Here is a 24,126-nt window from a genome sequence, read left to right on the forward strand (position 1 = left end):
CCCTGTGCTCACACACTACACTATTAATTCATTCACCAAAGTCCTAATGAATATGTTACATAGCCTGAATGTAGAAAACATGTGCAGCATTCATAATTTCACATATTCAAAGGAATATTCAGGGCTTTTTTGCATGTTTTACATGCATGTGCATTCCCCCATGTGTATGTGTGTGTAAGTTGTGGTATGCAGAGGAACGACTTGTGTGTGATGGTACTGTCCGATCACCTCTTACTAATTGGCTACTGGTAGCCCTGAGATGTTACTCTGTATTTTCTATTTAGAGGCTTTGCCTCAGTCGTTCATATATTTCTTTCTTTCGTTCTATTTTTCTTATTTCTTGCTTTCTTTCCTTTTTCCTGCTTTCTGCTTTTTTGCTTCTTGCTTTTTCTCTCTTTCTGTCTTTCTTATTCTGTCTTGCTTTCTGGACGTCTTTCTTGTTTTTTCTTCCTTCCTTTTTTTCTTCCTCATTTGCTCTTGTCCGTCTTTGATTTTCATCTTCTTTCTTTGTCTTTGTTTCCTTCTTTTCTTTCTTTCTTGCTTGCTTTTCTTATTTCTTGCTTGTAGTGTTTTTCTCTTTCTCTCCGGCACTCTTCTTCTCTCTCAGTCAGCTCTCTGTTTGTCACCATTAGACTCTCTCTGCTCTTTTCTATTCTAATTCATTGCTGACAGTAAAGGCAGAAAGGGTGGTGTTTTTTTTTCTGCCCAGGCCAACAGAAGCTCAAACAGGCTTGCCCCCTCTTTGAAGCGCTCTCGCTGGGCCTGTCTTAATCGCCCGCCCCCACGTCGTCAATATGCCCCCCTTACCACTGCCACCTCTCCGCTCCCTCACAAAGGCTGTGCAGGTATGGAGGCCGTCCTCAGAGTTTGGAGCCCGTTCTAATTCAAAGCCGAGTCACTAATGCCACTTTAATGGCTGTGCCACTCGCTTGGAAAAGTCTCCGTCAAAGGAAATTTCAAATGAGGGCTCCTGAGAAAAGGCTGCTGCTTGAAAGGGTGCTCAGAATGTGTGTGTGTGTGTGTGTGTGTGTGTGTGTGTGTGTGTGTGTGTGTGTGTGAGAGAGAGAATGAGAAAAGAAAAGGCTAGAGTACATACAGTTATATATGGTTGTGCAAGTGAGTGTGTATGCTGAACTTTAGCTCTACACTTTACACTCATCTTTTGTATATAAAGCATAGCTCACCTTAGCTGTGAAGGGGCCAGTGTGGTTTGCCTTTTTTCCTACTCTTTCTCTATAAGTCTATGTGAGTTCTGCACTATTTTACATTCTAAGTTTATCACTGCGAATTAGTGTATGTCTGTGCTTGTATGCATGGTCAAAATTAGGCCTGTAGCAATCATCAAATTTTGGCTGCAGATTAATTTTCAAATAATTTAATGTTAATAAATATTAAATAAACAAATATTACTGGCAGATGCCCTCTAAAGATGTTATTAACTAAGAGCAAATAAACAAACATTACTCTCAAGTCTTCTAAAGGTGTTATTAACATCAAATACACGATACTTACTGCGTCCCACTAAAGGTATCATTAAATAAACATCAAAATTAACAGACATAACCCACTGCTTCCCCTATAAAGTTTTACTAACAAAAATAAATAAAAGATAATAAAGAATAAGAATAAAGAATATCAAGAATATAAAGAATAATCAAATAAAGAATAAATAAAGAAGCATTACTCACCACTGTCCTCTGAAGGTATTAAGAAACATCAAATCAACAAACAATACTCACTGCTGCCCCCTAAAAGCGTTCGAGCACCAGTCAGAGTTTAGAACATTTGTTTTGTTCATAAGACCCATGACCTGCCTCAATAAATGCATTTTTGCTTTCTTTTATTTACGTGAATTTGCTTCAACTCAGCGCCTAATAACACACTCACATCATCCTTTTTTTGCGATGTAAACATATGTTGTGAAAGCTAACAACTGTGGAAAATAATTGCAGCTGGCTTAAATAATTGTGATGAACTCAAGTAATTGCGATCAGCCGATTATGAAATCATTGTGACAGGCCTAGTTAAAAGTGACCTCTTTTTGGCCGCATTACATGGACTTCTGACACTGCACTTCAGCATTTGTAATTCAGGCAGTCCATCTCTTCTGTTTGTGTATGTGTGTGTATGTGTGTGAGTGTGTGTGTGTGTGTGTGTGTCCCTGTTGGACCTCTCCCTTGCTACTCTCCACACAAGCCCTAGCGCAGCTGAAAGAGAATGGCAGAGGAGGCTGGGCCGCTCGGGGGACTCGGCCCTGTTAATGAACACGCTGCACTGGCAGGGAGGCCCAGTCTGATCAAAAATACATACGAAGCAGAGCACAGTGCCGCAGCCAAGAGACGGCTGAACCCACACAACCCGCACTTTCAAAACCGGGACTGATGTCTTTAGAGTGTGCCGCCACTCAGCTCCGAGTGTACACACATAGACACACACCCTCTTGAGTGTCAGCTTAGCCTCACTCTCGGACGCTCATACACAAATGCACTTATATAGAGTACACACAAGCGGTGCTGTAGACCACTCCTGTCCTGTCCCACTGGCTCCTTGTTTTTGGCAGAGATGCCGAGAGATCTGATGCTGTCACAGCTTCCAAAAAATGTAAAAAAAAAAAATACTGCCGGTGGTTTTCTCTGCCCCTCCCATGTACTTCTTCTCTTCGCTTTTTTTCCTGTATGCCAGTTTTCTGCGTCTGTGGCCTCTGCGTCTGTGTGTCCAGTTTGTCCAGAAAAGAGTCTCTCAGAGCCTGTGTGCATATGTTTTTTTTGTTTGTTTTTTTCAAAAGGGATCCACTGTGACAACGTCTGCCCTCAGGGTTTCTGGGGGCCCAACTGCTCCATGACCTGCTCGTGCCAGAACGGAGGCTCTTGCTCCCCCGAGGACGGCACCTGCGTGTGTGCTCCAGGCTACCGCGGCACCTCCTGCAAAAGAAGTAAGCCTTTCTCTATAAGGCTCTCTCTCTCTCTCTCTCTCTCTCTCTCTCTCGCTCATAGGAGTTCACTATCTCAGGTCCCTTGAAATGCAAGTTTCTCCTAGGTTTGCCTCTATTTTCAATTTCTTAAACTACAGTACTGTGCAATTTGTTTAATTTATAATCAAAACAGCCATTAAGAACAAGTCATGTATTATTCAGCATCAAGAAAAAAAGAATAAGAAAAGAAAAATACAATATACCTTTTTTTAAAGTCTGCAAACCCTTTGCCATAATTACAGCTTCCATTCTTTTTGGGAGACTTGCTTTCATAGATATATGTAGGGATTTTTACCCAACCTTCACCTTTACCCAAAGGTTCAATCTAAAAAGGTGCTAGTGCACCTTTCCTGGTTCTCTCGCTCAAAGTAATCGCAAACACATTCACTGAGGTTTTCATCTGCAAATTTCCTTTTTTACCTTTTCTCAGTAACAGGTTCTTGACAGCTACATGTCCTTTTAGACCCATAGCTTTGTCCTCTCACAGTGGAAGGATGGTGGTTGACCAGTTTTGCATATTAGGAGTCTTCTATATCTTTTAATAATTTTGTGAAGTCCAGTGTTAGACTCTCGTGTTTTTTCACTTATTTTCCTTTGACTTTCCTCTTCCTTATGCAAGTGGATTCGTTTACAGTACAACTAATCTCATCACAAATATCCCCTAAAAAAGTTGTACTTAACCTCCTCAAATCCCAGGCTTATCACATACTAAGGCTTAATACCCACAGGGACTTCATTGCAAACTGGTTGAACTATTCTTATGCTATAGAAGTGTCTGATAAAACAGGCGGGTTAATGGCTGTTTTGATCGGAGACAAGTGGTCTCTGATTTTTGCACTGTACTGTGTGTCTTACTCATTGAAACAAGCATTTTGTTGAAAATTCAGGTTGTTACCAGCCAGTCTATACCACATTTTTGTTCCCAAGCAGAAGAAGAGCTTTTTTAAATTTGAATGTAATAAAGTTATAGTGTATACAATCTTGTTTTGCATAAAAAAAAAATGTCAAATACAATTTTTTAATGTTGCCATCATTTCAGAACTGTGTAATTCATTTTGTAATAGTATAACAAAACAGAACAGTAATCCCTCTAGACCTCTAAGTGTGAATATTGTTGAAGTAAGCAAGATCAGATGTTGCACACCAGGGAGGGTCATATCCAGTACATCCGGATGCTGGCTCTTAAGGAGTCGAGTGTGGGGTGGCCCAGAGAAGGCTGAGGAGAACAGCACTCAGCCCTCGGTTATAAATGTGGGCACACAACCCCTTCATCATGGAGCAGATCTTAATCACTCCAGCCGCACTTGTGGCCCTCCGTCCCGGATAGAGGCCGGGGGCCCACGGGTGGCCTTCATCAGAGAAGCCTCTCACAGCCTCTCTCCTCTCTCTACCAGCATGCTCAAATGATAAGCCTGCTGATTGCTGGCCATTTTCAAGGGGTCAAAACCCATAAATAGAAGCTGGCGACACAAATATGTACAGGTTTTGGAGGAGAAAGGGGAGGTATGTGTGTATATGTGAGTATGTGTGTGTGTTTAGGGATTAGAGAGCGGAGAGAAAGGGGACGTGATTAATCTTCCCCACACTGCTCACTGTTCTACAATTATCTTAATTACAAAGGGTCCACCGCCCACAGAAGGAAAGGTCAGCCCGTGCTGCTTTCCCTCACTACTTAACGCTACAGCAATTAAAGCAAATCAAGATCCTAATGAAGAAAAATGAGTGAGGAGCAGCACTTCCAGACATGCCTGAGTGACAGAGAGAGGCCAGGTCTTTGCACTCTGCGTGACAATGAGCTGGACAATAAGAAAAAACAAAGCCCGTAATTCAACCCTCCCCGCCTCACTTCTCAAGCCTATTCTATCCATTGTTTAGTCTATTTTGGATGATAGCTATGATTAACATTTAAAGACTTGTTTCGGATGCTAAGACATTGTAACTGTAACTGAAATACGGATGTTCATCCTTGTATCATGGACTACAGTAGATCTAAAATACATGAACTTATTTCGGCAGACTTGCTTTGCACTTGCTTTCATTCCTTTTTTAATTTATTTTGCTCTAGTTTCTCTTATAGTTTCTCCATGGACCTCAATGCTAATGGAACTGATAAATATTAATGGCCAAAAGCTACTTGTTTATTTGTGTGACACTTTCTGCTTTCTTCTTTCCAATATCTTTCTATCCCTTAACCCTTAGAAGTTGAGAGTAATTACTGTCGTTTCACTACACTATTTAAATATAATTACAGAATTATTTGATTAATTGCATGGTTAGTTACATGAGGAATTACATTCGTATTAAATTTACGTTATGTATCATCACGTTCTAGCCTGCACTTCAGACTTTTTTCTGTCTGTTTCAGGGCCAACAAATGTTGTTTTCTTTCAGCAAAACAAGATGACGTGCATGACGATTACTTTCCGTCAAATTTACGTCTGTACAAAATATCTCTTCTACTTGCAAATGGAAACATGTTATCAATTGAAAGCCTATAATCAGTATTTCCAACAAAATTTCTCTGCTTGATTTGATGAGTAACCAGTGAGAAGTGACTAATATGAAACCATGACAGGTGTCGACCTCTAAAGATAATCATGTCTTCAAAAGTGTATAAATTCACTGATACCCATGTAGTACAAATCTAATGTTTAAGTCTTTGGCAACAACGTGATCATTCACAGATGAAGCAGATAGTGTTGATTATCTCATAACAACAGCACATATCAAGGTCTCTGATATATCAGATGGTAAGTCTTTTCTAATAGTTGACGTGTTGAATGCGAGAAAAATAGGCAGGCGTCAAGACCTGAGCGACTTTGACAACCAGCAAAATATACTGGCCAGACGATGGCCAGATGGGTTAGAGCAGGGGTGTCAAACTGGATCCAGAAAGGGCCGGTGTGGGTGCAGGTTTTCATTCCAACCAAGCAGAAGCTGTACCTGATAGTCTTTTTAAAGCCAGGATCAACTAATTAACCAGGTGGAATCAGGTGTGGCTTCTGCTTGGTTGGAATGAAAACCTGCACCCACACCGGCCCTTTCTGGATCCAGTTTGACACCCCTGGGTTAGAGCTTCAAAGAAACAACAAGGCTTATGAGGTGCTACTGGTCAGTCGGTGGTCCAAAGAGGGATAAACCACAAACAGTGACAGGATGCTGACCGTCCAAGGCACGACGATGCATAGAGCAACAAAGGCTATTCTCTTGGGTCTGGACTGACAGAAGAGCTACTGTGGCACAGTACAAAGAAATATTTACTGATGGTTATAATGTTGGGAGGAATGTCTAACAATACAAAGTACATCGCACCCTGCTGCTTATGTGGTTGAGTAGCAACAGGCTGGTCATAGTGCCCATGCTAAACCCTGTCCACTGTTGAAAGCACCTACAATGGGCACAAAAGAGTCAGAACTGGACCTTGGAGCAATAGAAGAAGGTCGCCTAGTCTGATGAATCTCATTTTCCGTTACATCAAATAAATGGCCAGGTACATATGCACTGTTTAGCTAGGGAAGGGATGGCGCCGGATGCACTGTGAGAACTGTGATGCTCTTGCCAATGTTGTGCTGGCATTTATGTGGGCATCAATTTGACACAAACCACCCACCTAAAAATCATTACACCTCCCTTCAGCAGAATAATGCGCCATGCCACACAGCACACATTGTTCAGGCTTGGCCTCCAAATTCCCCAGATCTTTGTCCGATCAGGCATCTGTAAGATGTGTGGGAACAGGAAGTCTGATCCGCAGCAGCTCCATCTCACAATTTACAGAATTTAAAGGATCTGCTACTAATGTCTTGGTGCCAGATATCACAGAACTCCTTCAGAGTTCTTGCAGAGTCCTCATCTACAATGGCCTAACAATGCAAAAAAGCTCTTGGCTTTCTTTTACAGTCCCTTAAGTTCTATGTATTGACCAGCTAAGGTACTAGATAATTATTTTGGGTAAAATAATGGTGAATTTCAAGACAGTCTAACTACATAACATTGAAGTTCCCAGCAAATTCTAGGTATTTATTGGTTAAGTATGTGGTACGAGCTCCACAGTGTTGTGTAGTTATTTGGGGTAAAAAATACTGGGTAGATATATGACATTAAATTATACACAAATAAAGTACAAAGAGTCTTACATAGTATCTGTCTAACTAAAAATGAACATGAATGTGTTTGCTTACACGAGAGAGGGAGAGGGAGATGATAAGCTAAAAATTGCTCACAGGTTTTGGAATATTAGCTTATCTGATTAGTCTGGCCTGGCTCTCAGTTTACATATAGAGTGGCCTGCATTGAAATAGCAGAGCTACTCGTCACATAGTGGACAGAAAAATGAGTATCTGACCTCAAGTTCACTTTGGAGAACAAGCATTCCGTGTAGCTCTTTTCCCCCAGCCAGGAACAGCTCCAAGCTGTCCTTTTTAGCCATTTAATATGTTTTTTTTCCTTACAGAGGGATTTGATTTACTGGCAAATCAATTTTCAGCCAAAAAAAAAAGCTCATCTAGAACGTCGTCATTTTCTTACACTGTAAATCTGTCAAATCTTTAAGGTTTAATCTGACATGCAGCAAAATTGAATTCACTCAGTCTGACATGGAGTTTGTCCAAGCTTTTATCTGCAGCATGTTGGTAATGTGACATGCAGTAAACATATAAGATTGTTGTAATTGTACAGTTTAAATCAGGCTTAATTCCAATTAAATAGAAAGTGAGAAACAAATTTGGCAGAATCTGTGTTTTGTTGTTACTCCTAAGAGTTAATCATCTTATCTTTGGTTATCTCCTTTGACTGGTTCTCTTCTCTTTTCTTTATCTCCTTCTTTCTGATCTTTTCTCCCTCTTTTCTGTGGTAGTCTGTTCTCCTGGGTTCTATGGTCACCGCTGCAGTCAGACCTGCCCTCAGTGTGTGCACAGCACAGGTCCATGCCACCACATCACAGGCCACTGTGAATGCTTGTCCGGTTTTTTTGGCCCACTGTGCAACCAAGGCAAGTGACTTTACTTTCCTTGTTTCTTCCACCCCCTCTCTTTCTGTCTGTCTCTCTCTGTCCTCTGTTCCCTACCAGATCCTTGGAGGCCTTTGTTACAGATCATATCAATGGAAAGAGTTAAGAGGGAAAAGTTCTCTGTACTGAGAACACAAAGACTAATGGATTGCACGTATCCAGTGTTTAAACTCGTCTCTCGTCCAGCTGATGCAACAATAGTTCATACACATCAAGTTTATTACAGAGAATGATGACAGCTTTTGATGCATGCCTTTAGTGGGAAGACATCATGTTAGAACCCAAATCACCTGCAGAGGCACAGATTACATGTTGAACTATGACAACGTTACGAGACAGTCAATGACCTAGTTTAGTTGTGATCACTTTCTGCTGTGCCATATTTCCTCGGCCTGGTACAGTATAGCACTGAGTGGGACCTGGGGCACGGTGCCCATCTGCGACATTCTGAGCTGACTCTGCGCCTCCACCACAATGCAGATAATTGGCATTATCACTGACTCTCTGACAAATAACCTTCAGAGGAAATCTGAATATTGCTGATGCCACTCTTTCTGGCTGAGACAAACAGTGAAGAGTCAGGTCGATACCGCAGCACTCTTGTTCAGTGCACTTGCGCAAGAGAGGCAAAGGAAGACAAGCAAGCAAACTCACAGGCATGCAAGACAATTTGGTGGTGCAATACTCAGCCGCCTGGAAGATCTGAATAATACCTGAAGCAGAGAAGAGATTTATTTGTGCTTTCACATTTGACCACACATGATTCAACACTTGAGCTTGGGAGTTAGCCCAAGGGTCCATATCATAAATTTTTTGTGTAATGTGCATTTGTGCATTTACTTTGGACGTTCACTTATAGCATTTTGGGGGTTTTCTGTACCACAAATGGTCACAATTCTTTTTCTTTTTAATTTTTCATAATACTTCATATTTATTATGACCATTTTCCATCCTCTTTTTATCCCTTAAATTTAAATGGGCTGCTTTTGTTGCTATACCTTTAAGACTGATATAAGGTAGGTATCATGAATTGTGCCCCCTTAGAAAAGCACTCGTTAGAATTTTGGTATGAATGGGCGGGGCTAAACTGCTGTAGGTTGAAAGGTGGGTATCTGTAAATTTTTGCAGCTGAGTTTCCATATAGACCATATGAACTGGGTCGTGAATGATACAGACTTTAAACATGTATATATTACTTAAAACTCCGTTATTTAAAAAAAGCGAGAGAAATTCAGGAATCCGCAATGCGGGCCCTGTAAAATCTGCTGTGTTAGGACACTGATACTTTAGAATATATATGTCTCAGATTCTGTAGCTCAAACTGAGCAGCTTTGTTTTTGAGCTTTTGCTTTCTAAGTTCTCAGAGTTCAGCCTGGCACCTTTGCCCCTCAGCCTGTCTGTGCATGTGCATGGGCATTACTAATAAGTGGTGAGAAAAAAATTTCCAACTGATTGGTCATCCAATATTTGTTGTTTTCAGGCTCTGGGCTCATTACTGCCACTTCTCAATCACTTTATCAGCTGAGACAACTCTACTGTTTATCTAAGTGAAAAACACTGCAGCAATAGAGCTTGTGCTACAGTCTGTAGTAGGTGCTATGCCCATTTAGGAAAATATTGGTCTAAGTGGTTTTGAATGAATGAACAGAATTTTTGCACAAAAAAAAAAAAAATAATAATAATTTTATCCCATGATGAATAAAAATATTCTAAAGCTGATATATTTTGTGTACACTATGTGTAATATGAGGTTGTTAAGAATATGAATACTGCTACATTCAAGCGCCAAACAAGCTAAATCCCCTTCACACGGAAATGACATCACCTGAAATGAGGTCTAATACCAAACTTCAGCCTTATTCGGACAATACCAGCTACTCAAACTTTAGGCTACCATTAACAAAGCAACATAACCGCCAGTCAATTAAATGTGAATTCATGCAGTGTTAGCTTTGCGATACCTAGATTTTGACTACTTAATGACTTCATAATTCAAATGCTCGTGATATTCAGAAGAAAACTAGTTGACTTTTATGTACCACACAGTGTTATTTTTCCATAGCATGAAAAGACCTGAAGTTTCTTAAATGGGCAATTTTGTCACCAACAACAATATCTCCATCTTCTGAGGTCTTTCTATACACACCAGTAAACTCACAAGGATGCTCAAACCAGACGACTAACTTAAAGCGTTAACTAAGCATGTCCATGGCCAAACATAACTTGATTGGCTTGGCTATATGGCATATATGAAAGCATGTCAGTTGCTCTGAAAGACAGGACTATGTGACACGTCAGTAATTCAACATCACACTCTCAGTGAATAGAAATCAGTGACAGCACTGTTACATGTTATGGAGGAGAAGTAATGCAGGGGTCTCCAGCATTTTCTGATGCTTTAACTATTCTGCAAGCTATTAATAAGCCATTCCCCCTCCAGCATTTGAAGTCTGTATTTGTAATTCTAAGTTAGGAGAGACGATTCAAACAGGCAGGACTCCTTCAGGACAGGAAATTGTGCTTAGGTGAGATACTAGACGAGCGGTTGAGTGTCCTGAAACATCTCAGTTTTTGCTTGCATTTATTTAACAGGTTTTGATCTGACTTGTAAATTCTCAGACCACAACGGAAGGGGTCATTTGTCTCGTTAGCACTGGTGAAATACAGATCAACACTGTTTTTGAATTTTACAACTTGGTCATGAAAGTCATGTTACCTAGCAACAAATAAGGTAGAAAGCAGCATGTTACCCAGGGACTTTATTGTACGCTTCTCCTTAAAGATTGGCAATCCTTCTGTTCAGCTTTATGCATGACATACATACCTTCATACAATGCTACATGTTGCTGGTATAACATTATGGTATTGCATTAATTCACATGAAGTCATATAGCTGTTATTACTCACTACTCAGAATTTTCTGGGAAAAAAAAAACATGCTTATAATTTTCCAATATTGCTCAACAAACTATTCAGCATGTTGTGTACTACAGGTTAGAGTACCTGTCACTGATTCTGGACGCTACAGAGTTTAGCGTTCTGCCTCATTAAGCACAACTGATTCAATTCATCAGCTAATTAGAAAAGCCTTTGGGACTTGAATACAGAGTGTAAGAAGAGGGAAAACACTCATCTCTGCAAAGTTGTGGCCTGCTAGGAAGTGAGTTTGGCCTCAGAGGAAAGAGGATCCTCAAACTCTCATATTGTTACTTTTGAGAAATAAAGACTTGTAGAAAAAAACTTATAGAATTGCATCTTAGTACATCCAGGATCTATCAGCACAGGAACTGAGGTTTGTTAGGCCCTAATCTTGTCGTTTCTATTGTCTAAAACAATACAACTCCGAAGTCGGAGGTGTGACCAATTGTAAATTAGGTGCTGTCACCATTATAACATTATAAATTACAACGAATCAGAGATCAGTAACTGAATATAATATTAGAGCTGCCGAGTGTTCAAGTAAGGGACCTGAACTGTCCATGATCTACCTGTCATTAGATAAGCCAGAGTTCTCAAACATCAGCTGCAAAAATGATCTCTAAAATGACAGCTTTTTCTCCATTTTGCCCTTTTTACTCATCTTTCAGATTCTGTTCAGAAGAGTCTTTTAACAAAAGGCTCAGACCTTCAGGGCTGAACCACACCAGTTGGCAGTGTCACTAACCAGTGGTTGTTTACGATGCCTGTCAATCATTTTGTGTTCTGACACACCCACACAGTTCTGAGCAGGCGTCAGGTCTGAATCGTTGGATCATTTGTCTATTATTAAAATAAATGAATTTACATATCTATTTTTCTGAGGCGTATCTTTACTATCAAAAAAAATTACACATTCCAAACCATGTTGACAGGGGCTTTGAGAAGATTATGAAATCAATATATGACAACCAGTAACTGAAATTTAGTATTGTTGCCCACAGATCTTTCCGAACTCCTGCAAAAAAACATTGTGCAGCCCACTGCTGGATGACTGTTAAAATAACACTGTTGGATTATTGTAGTAAAATTGTATCTCTTGGATCGTGGAATTTGTACTGCCTTCACTGTGTTTAATTCTATTGATCACTAACTCAATCATGACACTAAGACCTTCATTTAGTCAGGATGGCTGAGCACCACGCAGTCTCCCCTGGAGGCGTGGGTTCGAATCCCACTTCTGACAGCAACTTTGGGGCAGTCGTGGGCTGGAGGTTAGGGATCCAGCCTCGTGACTGGAAGGTCGCCGGTTCGATCCCCAGAGCCGACAGCACATGACTGAGGTGTCCTTGAGCAAGACACCTAACCCCCCAACTGCTCCCTGGGCACTGTGGATTGGGCTGCCCACCGCTCCGGGCAAGTGTGCTCACTGCCCCCTAGTGTGTATGCTCACTAGAGTGTATGTGGTGTTTCACTTCACAGATGGGTTAAATGAGGAGGTGAAATTTCCCTGTTGTGGGACTAATAAGGGTCTATTAAATTAAACATTGGAATAGGCTTCATTGTGGTTCTTTTGCTTCCATTCAGGATCCTTCAGCTCTGTCCCTGGTACTGGAAAATAGCTATTATTGGTATTTTGTGCTTCTGCAACCCTTATAGTGACTCAAAGACCACACCATCAAAATTCAGCTGGAACACAGCATTAATCATGAAACAATGCTATACTGTTATTACTGTGTAATACTATGACATACATATTTGTATTAATATTCTGACTCCTCCAAATTGAGACAAACCGGCATGATTTGTTCCACAATGTGATTTATATTCATTGCCAGTTGTTTGAATAAAGGGTCCCTAGGACCCCTTCCATTGCTGAAGAAGAGAAAATATTGATTATGGGGTAACAGTGCTACACATGTGACTTAAGTTGATTTTTGGGTCAGTGAGGTGGATTTCAAGCTCAAACTAACGAACCTTAACATCGTCCTCCTGTCCCACAGCACCCAACTGAGGGTAGACTTCTAAATGAAATATAGATACAACTTCTCATAATAATTAACTAGTCTTTTCATGAATTAGGGAAAGGCAGTGGGCATATATAGAATTCACTTTCATGGCTTTCAGAGCTGTCTCATGAATAAATGTTTAATATGTTAAAGGAGAAAAAGGATAGAGTCGGAGAAAGTAGGGGAAAGAAATACTGCCGTTAATTTGTCTGGATGATCATTACTGGAAGAAAGGCAGGGCTCAGGGGAGCCGTCACTAGTTTGGAGTGTGTTGGCATCCTAGGCCTTACCAAGTCCATGCTCACGTGTCCAGGAGAGCTCTAATGAAGCTTGGCCAGGCCGGGGAACGATGCTGAGAAGTAAAGCCGAGACTGTGCCCCACAGCCAAAGGAGCAGCGTAGCTCCCTCTGGCTAATAAGAACCTGCTTTGAGGGAGTTGAAAGAGCCCTTTCCTCAAGGAGAGAGGAGGGCCGTGGAGATATGATTATTAAAATAAGCCGCTGTCACAAAGATTTAATTTCAACTTTTCTTTAAAGGGAGACACCTTATCTGATTCCATTGTGCCGTCCCATTTTTCCTACATGGCAGAGGCGGCTGTTTACCCGGCAGTGGGGTCTCTCCTTGTCTTTGGTGAAGGGGCAAGACCCTATTGTATGTACCTGATTGAATCCCCCCACTGCCCTCCTCCCCCAAACCAAGAGTAGAGGGGTAGAGGAAAAAAAACGACCTGATGGAACTTTAATCTGAAATGAAATCTCTAATTGAGTAGAGTGTCAGAAGGCGGCTGAAATATTCGTTTTATTAAAAATGTACACAAGCTCTATTTTAATTCCGTGGCACATCAGTCGTCCTTGTTCTTGTGCACGGCGGGTAGAGGTGGCACAGATGGATAAACGGGGGCACTGATAGATGTGCAGTGCACTGCTCTGAAGCCTTATGAAACAATGCCACATGGCTACCGTTCACATGGCCCCATTCTAGTGTCTTGCACTGCAAATGGTCTGGCTCTGGGAAATGTCACTTGCGTCGTTGTGGCATGTGAACGGTTAAGTGAAACCCAGTTGTCACCTTGAAGAGTTTACTTCAAATCCTACTTTAACATTAACAAACAGATGGAAGACCTTTAAAGGACTCAGAGCACAGTTGGGCACACCCACATATTTCATATATTGCAACGTCAAAAATTCAAACAGATCAGTTGTTCTCTAATTACTCCAGGTGAATTTTGTTGGAACTAAGGCAGTAGTTCTGATTCTAATTCGGGTTCATAATATAGACTGAACACAATATCATTATTATATTGCTACATACGGTGATATACCTTTCAATATATATTCAAAACGTATCAGTGCATCATTGCTGTGCTGTAGTTAAAGACTGGCCTGCATTACTTTTGGCTAAAATTGGTTTAGTTTGTGTGATCATATGAGTGGTTTCATTCATCCAAAACATCTAACAACTTCTGTGATTTGATTTTTTTTTTTGCCATTTGTATATAGAGCATATCTGTAATATTAATTTACATTACATGCAAATGTAACAGCGTTTGACAGCTTCTGATCCAGAGTGACTTACAATTCAATAGAGACAGACTAACTTTAGGAGCATTAGGAGTTTTGCCCAAGGGCTTTATTGCTATAGTGTATGTGTTTGACTAGGTAGAGGCTCAAACCCCATTCTGCTGCATAGAGGTTAACTGTGTTAACTGTGTTACCCTCTAATCTTTATCTACCACAGAAATGTACAGTGGTATTTTACAGTGATTTCTGTCTGTCACCATCAAATCTGTCCTAATCATTAATATTGAGTAGGTTGATGTTATGATAAAGTTTCAGGAATAATATATTTGTACAGCAGTTTTTATTCTGCAGTATGCTCAGTGAAGTTAAGAACCTCTGCTTGGTTTGGCAACTGCTCAGTCAAGTGAAAATCTCAAATGAATAGACCAGTTCATGCAGCAGTTCAAGTGATGGGAATAAAGGAGTGTCCCCTCCTTCAAACACTTTTTCAAACGACTGTCATTAAACATGCAAGGAGAATAATCTCAGACCCCTTGTCCTGTACTTAGAATATAAACTGCTTCCTTCACCTATACACTACAGGATCACAACTAACCTAGGAAATAATGAGCATCGGACACGATTGTGATTATTCTATGTTTATGTGTTGTGTGGCTAAATTAAATGCTTTGCAGTCACAAGATCTCAACCTAGTTGAACATCAGTGGGAGATTTTGAACTGACATGTTATAGAGCGCTCTCTACCACCATCATCAACACACAAACTGAAGGAATGTCTTTCTGAAGAATGGCTTTCCATCCCTCCTGTACAGTTCACAGACCTGTAGCATCTATGTCAAGGGACACTGAAGACGTTATGGCTGCTTGTGATGAAGCAACAACTTACGAAGACAATGTTGGCTTTTTATGTGGTCGATTTGTATCGATCTGTATGCAAATGACCTGTGATCTGATTGGTTAATTGTAGTGTGCCCTAAAAATCAGTCTTTAGAATTTCAACGCAAATGAACAAGGCTAAAAGGTTGTAGACTGTGTAGGAGACCGTATGGAATGGAACATTTTCAGTGTACAATCTACAACCCCAATTCCAATGAAGTTGGGATGTTGTGTAAAACATAAATAAAAACAGAATACGATGATTTGCAAATCCTTTTCAACCTATATTCGGTTGAATCCACTACAAAGACAAGATATTTAATGTTCAAATGGATAAACTTTATTGTTTTTTGCAAATATTCACTCATTTTGAATTTGATGCCTGCAACACGTTCCAAAGAAGTTGGGACAGGGGCGTGTTTACCACTGTGTTACATCATCAAGCTTTGTAGGTGGAATTCTTTCCCATTCTTGCTTGATGTACAGCTTCAGCTGCTCAGCAGTCCGGGGTCTCCGCTGTCGTATTTTGCGCTTCATAATGCGCCACACATTTTCAATGGGAGACGGTCTGGACTGCAGGCAGGCCAGTCTAGTACCCGCACTCTTTTACTACGAAGCCACGCTGTTGTAACACGTGCAGAATGTGGCTCGGCGTCGTCTCGCTGAAATAAGCAGGACGTCCCTGATAAAGACGCTGCTTGGATGGCAGCAGATGTTGCTCCAAAACCTGTATGTACCTTTCAGCATTAATGGGGCCTTCATAGATGTGCAGGTTACCCCTGCCATGGGCACTAACACCCCCCCACACCATCAGAGATGCTGGCTTTTGAACTTTGCACTGAAAACAATCCGGACAGTCCTTTTTCTCTTTGGCCCGGAGGACACGACGTCCATGATTTTCAAAAACAATCTGAAATGTGGACGCGTCAGACCACAGGACACTTTTCCACTTTGCGTCAGTCCATCTCAGATGAGCTCAGGCCCAGAGAAGCCGGCGGCGTTTCTGGGTGGTGTTGATATGTGGCTTCACTTTGCATGGCAGAGTTTTAACTTGCACTTGTAGATGGAGCGACGAACTGAGTTCACTGACAGTGGTTTTCTGAAGTGTTCCTGAGCCCATGTGGGAATATCAAAATCCCTAAATTCCTTGCAACTGCACATTGAGAAACGTGAACAACTGATCCTTTCAGGGATGCTCCCTTTATACCCAATCATGACACTCACCTGTTTCTAATTAACTTGTTCACCTGTGGAATGTTCCAAACAGGTGTTTTTTGAGCATTCCTCAACTTTCCCGGTCTTTTGTTGTCCCTGTCCCAACTTCTTTGGAACATGTTGCAGGCATCAAATTCAAAATGAGTGAATATTTGCAAAAAACTATAAAGTTTATCCGTTTGAACATTAAATATCTTGTCTTTGTAGTGTATTCAATTGAATATAGGTTGAAAGGGATTTGCAAATCATCGTATTCTGTTTTTATTTTTGCACAACGTCCCAACTTCATTGGAATTTGGGTTGTATATATTTAACACACACCACACACACACACACACACACACACACACTATATTGCTGAAAGTATTCGCCCGTCTGCCTTCACATGTATCCAAACTTGAGTGACATCCCATTCTTAATCTATAGGGCATAGGGTTTAATATGATGTCCCACCCTTTGCAGCTATAACAGCTTCAACTCTTCTGGGAAGGCTTTCCACAAGGTTTAGGTGGGTGTTTTTGGGAATTTTTGACCGTTGGCCAGTCAAGTTCTTCCACACCAAACTCGCTCATCCATGTCTTTATGGATCTGCTTTGTGCACTGGTGCTCAGTCATGTTGGAACAGGAAGGGGCCGTCCCCAAACTGTTCCCACAAAGTTGGGAGCATGAAATTGTCCAAAATCTCTTGGTGCTGAAACATTAAGAGTTCCTTTTACTGGAAATAAGGGGCCGGGCCGAACTCCTGAAAAACAACCCCACAGCATAATCCCCCCTCCACCAAACTTTACACTCGGCACAATGCAGTCAGACAAGTACCATCTCCTGGCAATCGCCAAACCTGGACTTATCCATCAGATTGCCAGGTGGAGAAGTGTGATTCGTCACTCCAGAAAATACATCTCCACTGCTCTGGAGTCCAGTGGTGGTGCTTAATACCACGGCATTTGACGCTTTGCATTGCGCTTGGTGATGTAAGGCAGGATGCAGGTGCTCGGCCATGGAAACCCATTCCATGAAGCTCTCTACGCTGTTCTTGAGCTGATCTGAAGGCCACATGAAGTTTGGAAGTCTGTAGCGATTGACTCTGCAGAAAGTTGGCGACCTCTGCGCACTATGCGCCTCAGAATCTGCTGATATTGAATAACATTGCCAAACTTTATGTAATAGCTGATTGCTGGGAAAAAATGCTAAAATTATAAAGGAAAAATATGTGCGGAATAAATTCTGTGAAGTCATCTGACTGATCAGGTGTTTCTTTTTTTGGCTGGTTGTAGGAATAAAACATGAAAGAATGAGGCAGCTGGTACCTGTGAGCTGACAAAGAAATGAAAACAAACTTTTACCCCTTTGATTAGATAAAGGTAAGTTTTGATTTCATCGTCAGTCCACTGGTACCTGCTGCCTTATTCTGATATTATGGTGATATTAGATCATACAAGACAATTATGTTTGCTTCAGTGTTGTCTCTTTGATCTTATGATGTAAAGTGCAGCTGTATTTCCAAACTAGACTTTTGTGTAAACATGCTCCATATTTCTCAGAAGTGTTTTTACAGATGAGATGTTGAGAGTTTAATTGTCTTGTTGAGCTGATGAAAACGCTGCTTCGACCGTTGTATAAAAACCAGGCTAAAGTCTGTGACTTGGTGATAGAGCAGTGTAATCAGATATCGGCGATGACTGGCAAGTTATCCAACACTGATCCTTGACTGGCAGTAATCGCCCATTTGATTTAAATTTGATCTTAAGTTTTACAAATGAGATTTTTAACAAGTAAATACTGCGATAATTATTTCTTAGATATCACCCATAATTTACGTCTGTCTCTGGGGTGTAAATTTATCTAGCAACCTTGATGCCCAAGTCACATGCATGTTTTACAGTTATTACTGTCCTGTCCTGTGCCACGTTGTCCTGTCCTAACATAACCTACATGTAGATCCTCTCTCAGCAGTGGGAAGTGTGAGTTATAAGTGAAAGTAAGTGAACACATCCTCTGCAGAAGATACAGTTAAATATCACATTTTTCTGCCAATTGTAGTGAACAATTACTGTTTCTTTGCTTATTAAGTTTAAGATATTGGTAAAAATACAGCATAAGATATAAAACATGCCACAGGCTTTGCACAGGTCACATTTTATTCTAGGTCTATTATAGGTCTCTTTTTCCCCAATATGTTAAAATCACCTAGTAAACAGTAACTGGACATTACAATGTGCAGAATCTGTTCTCCGTAGAAGTTGTGTGCTTATTTTCACTTGTAACATGTAGTTTGTCTGTGGGTGCCCAGACTTTTGCATTTGACTGTATATTGGGGTGTAGTCCTGTGCTGAGGGTTTTGTGTGTTTGCAGTGTGTCCCAGTGGACGGTATGGAAAGGCCTGTGCTGAAGTGTGCTTCTGCACCAACAATGGCACCTGCAACCCCATCGATGGCTCCTGCCAGTGCTTCCCTGGCTGGATTGGAGATGACTGCTCACAGAGTATGAATAAATTAAGTACTCCCCCCTGCCCCCTTCATACTTGTCTGTCTCACTTCCTTTCTTCTTCACTCTCTTTCCCTCTCTCTATCTGTCGGTCTACCTCTATTTCTGTCTCTTTCTCACTCTCATTGTCTTTTTTTTTTCCCCTCATTCCCTTTCTTTCATTCTGGCTCTCTTATCCTCTCCCATGTCCACCTAATGTCAAGCCAGCGCATAAATCATCATCACAGCCATATTTCTTTCCAAAATGACCCACGAGCACCACTGATGGAAACCGACCATTTCCTCCATAAATTACCTCCCAGCACGCTTTCAATGATTTACACCGCTTCAGAGTAGAGATATGAAACTGAGGCGCGAGCCACAATGCCTTGCAGAATTTATAGCCCGCTACTGGAGGTAGTGGCTAACCCTTTATTTATGTCGAGGTGAAGAGATGCACAAGTGAAGAATATGTCTTTCAGTGACAGTTTCATTATTTGTATTGAATACTGAGAAGAAAATGTGGGTTTTTTTTAAATTATGTTATTTTTCTTGGCTCGCGGCATCTATCCTAGTAGGTTTAAATCAGTTCTCCAGATTTCACTTGCAATACTGATTTCATTATCTGATTGACATTCTGTCTTGGCAGTAAGTGCCTTATATTAAAATGTGAACACAAGAGATAGACAAACATTTATTCAGATAATACAGCACAGCTGGCTACATTAGGCCTATTGTGTGTGCTGTGACACTAAACACAGGTATACATACTGTATCAGGTCTGTGAGCACCTGTTCTTGCATATACATGTGTGTGAGAGCCTTCATTTGACAGTGTTTCTGGCATCTACAGCGTGTCCAATAGGCCAGTGGGGACCTGACTGCCTGAACTCATGCAACTGTCACAACGGAGCCCAGTGTAGTCCCTACGATGGAGAGTGCAGGTGCAGCCCCGGCTGGACCGGCCTGTACTGCACACAGCGTGAGTCTCTCTCTCTCTCTCTCTCTCTCACACACACACACACAAACCTCTCACAAACAAATCACACACTCAAACACTGCCCATCACTCACAGTCAAACAGTGACACCTGCTGGCATTCTGCTGGAATCACATGAGATGTTGTAAATCAAAAAGGAGGTAAATTAGAATCATTTTGTAGGCATCTCAGAATGGCTCAGCACAGCCCTGAAATGCAAAAGTGATTTTCAAATAAATCACACATTTAATTATGATCTCACTTTTCTCATGTCATGATAAATATAGCAACTGTGTCCAGATGGTGCAAACAACCGTCTTAACTGCAGCCTCAACAGTAATTCAACAGTAATCTGTCACCCATGGTCATTAAATCAATCATTTATGTAATCTTGATGAAACCTCTTTTGTTTCCACTGTGTTTTCATTCATTTTTTATATCAGCAGTGGGTGCGTGCTCCATTTTACTCGAAGGATGATGAAATCAGTTTGTGTTTTGCTGCAATGTTTTGCTCCAATGGGCTCATTAGCTTAGTGTCCTTACTGTGTGAACCGTGTATGTATGGGTATGTCTAAGCAGTGCAAAGGACTGCTCCTCTAATGCGGCATAATTAACTCACATTCTTTAATAGACATTAAATAATTGCACTCTTTTGTGCCGTCTGGTTGCACTGGCTTTGATAATGTAGGCTCTCATGTTTGACATCGTTAATGCAGTCAGTAAACTTTGTGGGCCAATTTCCCAGACGCCGCTTAGAGGCCTAAACCTAGACTCAAAAGGGTTTTCAATAGCGAATCACCATTGGCATGACAGTTTAGTCAAAAATAGGCTTGGACTAGATTTAATCTTTATATGTGAAAGTGTCTACATACAGTGGCATATAGGTTACTGCAAGGCAAGCACTCACCAAGAAAACATTTTTGGGGATTTATCACTATTTTAGCAGTACACATGACACATGTAGCTACAGTAATTATGTTGCAATGTAAATGAGATGGCAAAACTGGTGTTGTAGACATCTCAAGTTCTGGTTCTATACCAATAAGAGTCCTTGGGCAAGACTCCTAACACCACCTTGGCCTACCTGTGTAAAAATGATCAAATTGTAAGTCGCTCTGGATAAGAGCGTCAGCCAAATGCCATAAATGTAAATGTAAATGTAAATGGTTCCTGTCACCACTCTAAAAAAAAAGCAGTTTCTCTATAACCACTCTTATTTATATCTTAATCACTGAGCTGTGCAAAAGTTCTGAAAAATCAGTGGAACATTCTCCTTTAGGTTCATTAAGTTGGAAAACAAAATGTCAAGCCAAGTGATATTTATTTCAAACATACAATTGAAAGACTAGTTTTCCTTTTGTCAAAGTTTTCTTTCAAAAGGCAGCTGGTGTGTTTCAGATTATTATTTTCTGTAGATTTGCATCCAAAACGTCTTTGTATACTTCTAAGTTCATAATCTTATCAATGAACACTAACTCACCGACAACACTGCAAGAAATACAGTCCCAGATTTTGATGTTTCCACCTCTGAGTTTTGCACTTCCAGTTGGACCTCTTTTCCAGGGTCCAGGCTTCAATTACACATTTTATGAAATAAACTAAATATCTTCTTTTTAAAGTTTTCCAGTGGTTAATGTGTCCAAATACTTTTCTTTGCTGTATATTGTAAGTTGTGAAAGTCCTAAAGTTTTCTCTCTTTCTCACAGGCTGCCCCTCAGGCTTCTATGGGCGAGACTGTGCCGAAGTGTGCCGCTGTCAGAATGGAGCAGACTGTGACCACATCACTGGCCAGTGTGCCTGTCGCACTGGCTTCATTGGGGCCAGCTGCGAGCAAAGTGAGACCACTTTGGGCTTGGGAATGTGTTAAAGTCACCAAATTCTGCAAATCTAACAATGCCCTTGTGATGAAAGTGTGTGTGATCTATAACCACAGTGCATTAACCGTGTGCTTGTGTGTGTATTGCTCTCTCTGTAGAGTGTCCTCCTGGGACGTTTGGCTATGGCTGTCAGCAGCTATGTGAGTGTATGAACAATGCTACCTGTGACTATGTGACTGGAACCTGCTACTGCAGCACTGGTTACAAAGGGATTCGCTGTGACCAGGGTAATCCCAGCTCTCTTACACATTAAATCTCATTCAGCCGCTCTTATTTTGCAGTTCTTCAAATAAACTTCAAGTTGCCAGTTTATCAGGCACCCCGGCAGAATAATATACCTGTGCAGAAATCAGAGACCTTAAAATTTCCTGTCAAAACAGCCATTAGGTCATTGATTTTCCAGGAGCGATTTCTTAGGAGATTAGCGTAATCCACTTGGATAAGGAAGGAGGAGATCCCGAGTGGAAAGAAAAGTGGAAAAAAACAGAACTATAGTTTCCTGGAGTTTAAAAAAGGCAACTTTGAGAGGTAAGACAGAATCAAGCTCCACTTCAGATCTAAATAGAAACCTCCTCTGTTCTCAGAACAATGGTCTGACCACCCCTGAGTCCAGACCTCATTGAAAAAATGTATATTATATTTAGCGTTGGAAGCTTTTGCATAATTTTCTGTTAAATGTGTTTTCTGCTTTTTTTTGGTCTCAATGCTAAAAAATTAATAACCTCATGCCCGTTTTGACTGGAAAAAATAAATTAATGAAGTGTGGTCTCTGAATATTGTGGGACTTATGGATAAGATAGAAAATGGTGATAAATTATGCATAACAAACGGTGGGCTTCCGTTAGTAATTATGTACCTACAGCATACATCGGTATGGTAGAAGTAGTTAGAAGAATAATAAAGTGTAATATCAATCTAAGTGCATTTCTTAAACTGGCAATATCTTCTTACATTAAATGCATTCTATATATAACTGTGTACATATACGAGTGTGTCTGTGTATGTGTGTGTCAGCGGCCCTAATGATGGAGGAGCTGAATCCCTACACCAAGATCAGCCCAGCCCTGAGCTCCGAGCGCCAGTCGGCCGGCGCCGTAATGGGCATCATCTTCCTTCTCCTCATCATCATGGCCATGCTCAGCTTGTTTGTGTGGTACAGGCAGCGGCAGCGGGACAAGGGTCAGGACATGCCGAGCGTATCCTACACACCGGCCCTGCGTATCACCAACACTGACTACTCGCTGTCTGGTGAGAACCCCACTGAGACAACATCCCAACAATGTGGTACTCATCAAAATGCCTCCACAGCACCCCCCACCCCAAACCCCCCGTGTGTCGCTTTACCTGCTTTGATCATTAGCAAGGCTAAAGAATCTTGCGCTGCACTGTTGTGAATGTTGCACTAGGTTTCATTAACTCAGCCTCAGGACTTTTTACTCTGTCTTTACTGTGCAAATGATATCAAGGCTTTTCTTTTTTGTCTATGTGGCACCGGGTCTGTTGCACTATGCATCACAACTCAGCTTTGTACCTGGTGCAAGATTAGACTTTGCATTTCTGTAGGAGTAGCATTCTATCCTCAGAGACGGGGCAGTGACAGGTTATCAGGTACACCTACCTTGTGCATGCACTCATTGGTCAGTTTATCAGGGATACCTATCATGTGGGTGCACTTTACTGGCTGTAGCCCATCTAGCATACAACTACTATGTGTTAGTAGTCAGTGCTGTACTGAAAATGGTCCACTACCTAAAGCCGGTCCTTTGGTGGTCCCTTTGAATTGATGCAAATTATTAAAATGTCAATATTAGGAGTTTTGCTCCAGTAAGTAATTGTAAACCTACAAAGCACTGGAGGTATGGTAGGTGTAGCTGATAAAATGGCCAATGAGTGTAGGTACAAGAAAGTAACACTTTACTGAAGGACAACATCTGTGCCATGACATGACATCATAAAACTATATGAATCATCCTAAGAAAGTTAGAGTTCAAAACCCATTGCAGACGTGTAACTGACTTGGATTTTCGAATGAAATTCTTTTGTTTTGAACGATCCTATACCTGTTCATTTTTATTAAAACAGATAACTGAACGTTCTCTTTTCTTTCTACCAGAAACAACATAAGGCTACTGGAACTTTACCAGATGTTTCAGTAGGGACTGTTTTGGTAGTGACAGTTTTAGCTGTTTTTGTGCATGAAAAAATGCTACCGAGTACATGACTAGCAAACATGGCTTTGAAAAGTTGTGCACACTTAAAAAAATTATATTTTTATTAAAGCACAAAAACCTAAT

The 24,126-nt window shown here is 41.0% G+C and overlaps 1 protein-coding gene across 2 annotated transcripts in view; it reads left to right on the plus strand.

Moving 5' to 3' along the window:
* Nucleotides 1–24,126, plus strand: part of megf11 (multiple EGF-like-domains 11) — a 152,387-nt gene that overhangs the window by 114,216 nt on the left and 14,045 nt on the right. For both annotated transcript variants that reach the window (XM_037540084.1, XM_037540085.1), the window contains 7 exons: nucleotides 2,786–2,932; nucleotides 7,827–7,961; nucleotides 18,868–18,996; nucleotides 19,831–19,959; nucleotides 21,662–21,790; nucleotides 21,931–22,059; nucleotides 22,847–23,080. In XM_037540084.1, the coding sequence (XP_037395981.1) occupies nucleotides 2,786–2,932; nucleotides 7,827–7,961; nucleotides 18,868–18,996; nucleotides 19,831–19,959; nucleotides 21,662–21,790; nucleotides 21,931–22,059; nucleotides 22,847–23,080 (1,032 nt within the window). The remainder of the gene's footprint in view (nucleotides 1–2,785; nucleotides 2,933–7,826; nucleotides 7,962–18,867; nucleotides 18,997–19,830; nucleotides 19,960–21,661; nucleotides 21,791–21,930; nucleotides 22,060–22,846; nucleotides 23,081–24,126) is intronic.

This window comes from Pygocentrus nattereri, chromosome 7, assembly GCF_015220715.1.
Source record: "Pygocentrus nattereri isolate fPygNat1 chromosome 7, fPygNat1.pri, whole genome shotgun sequence".
NCBI lineage: Eukaryota > Metazoa > Chordata > Actinopteri > Characiformes > Serrasalmidae > Pygocentrus > Pygocentrus nattereri.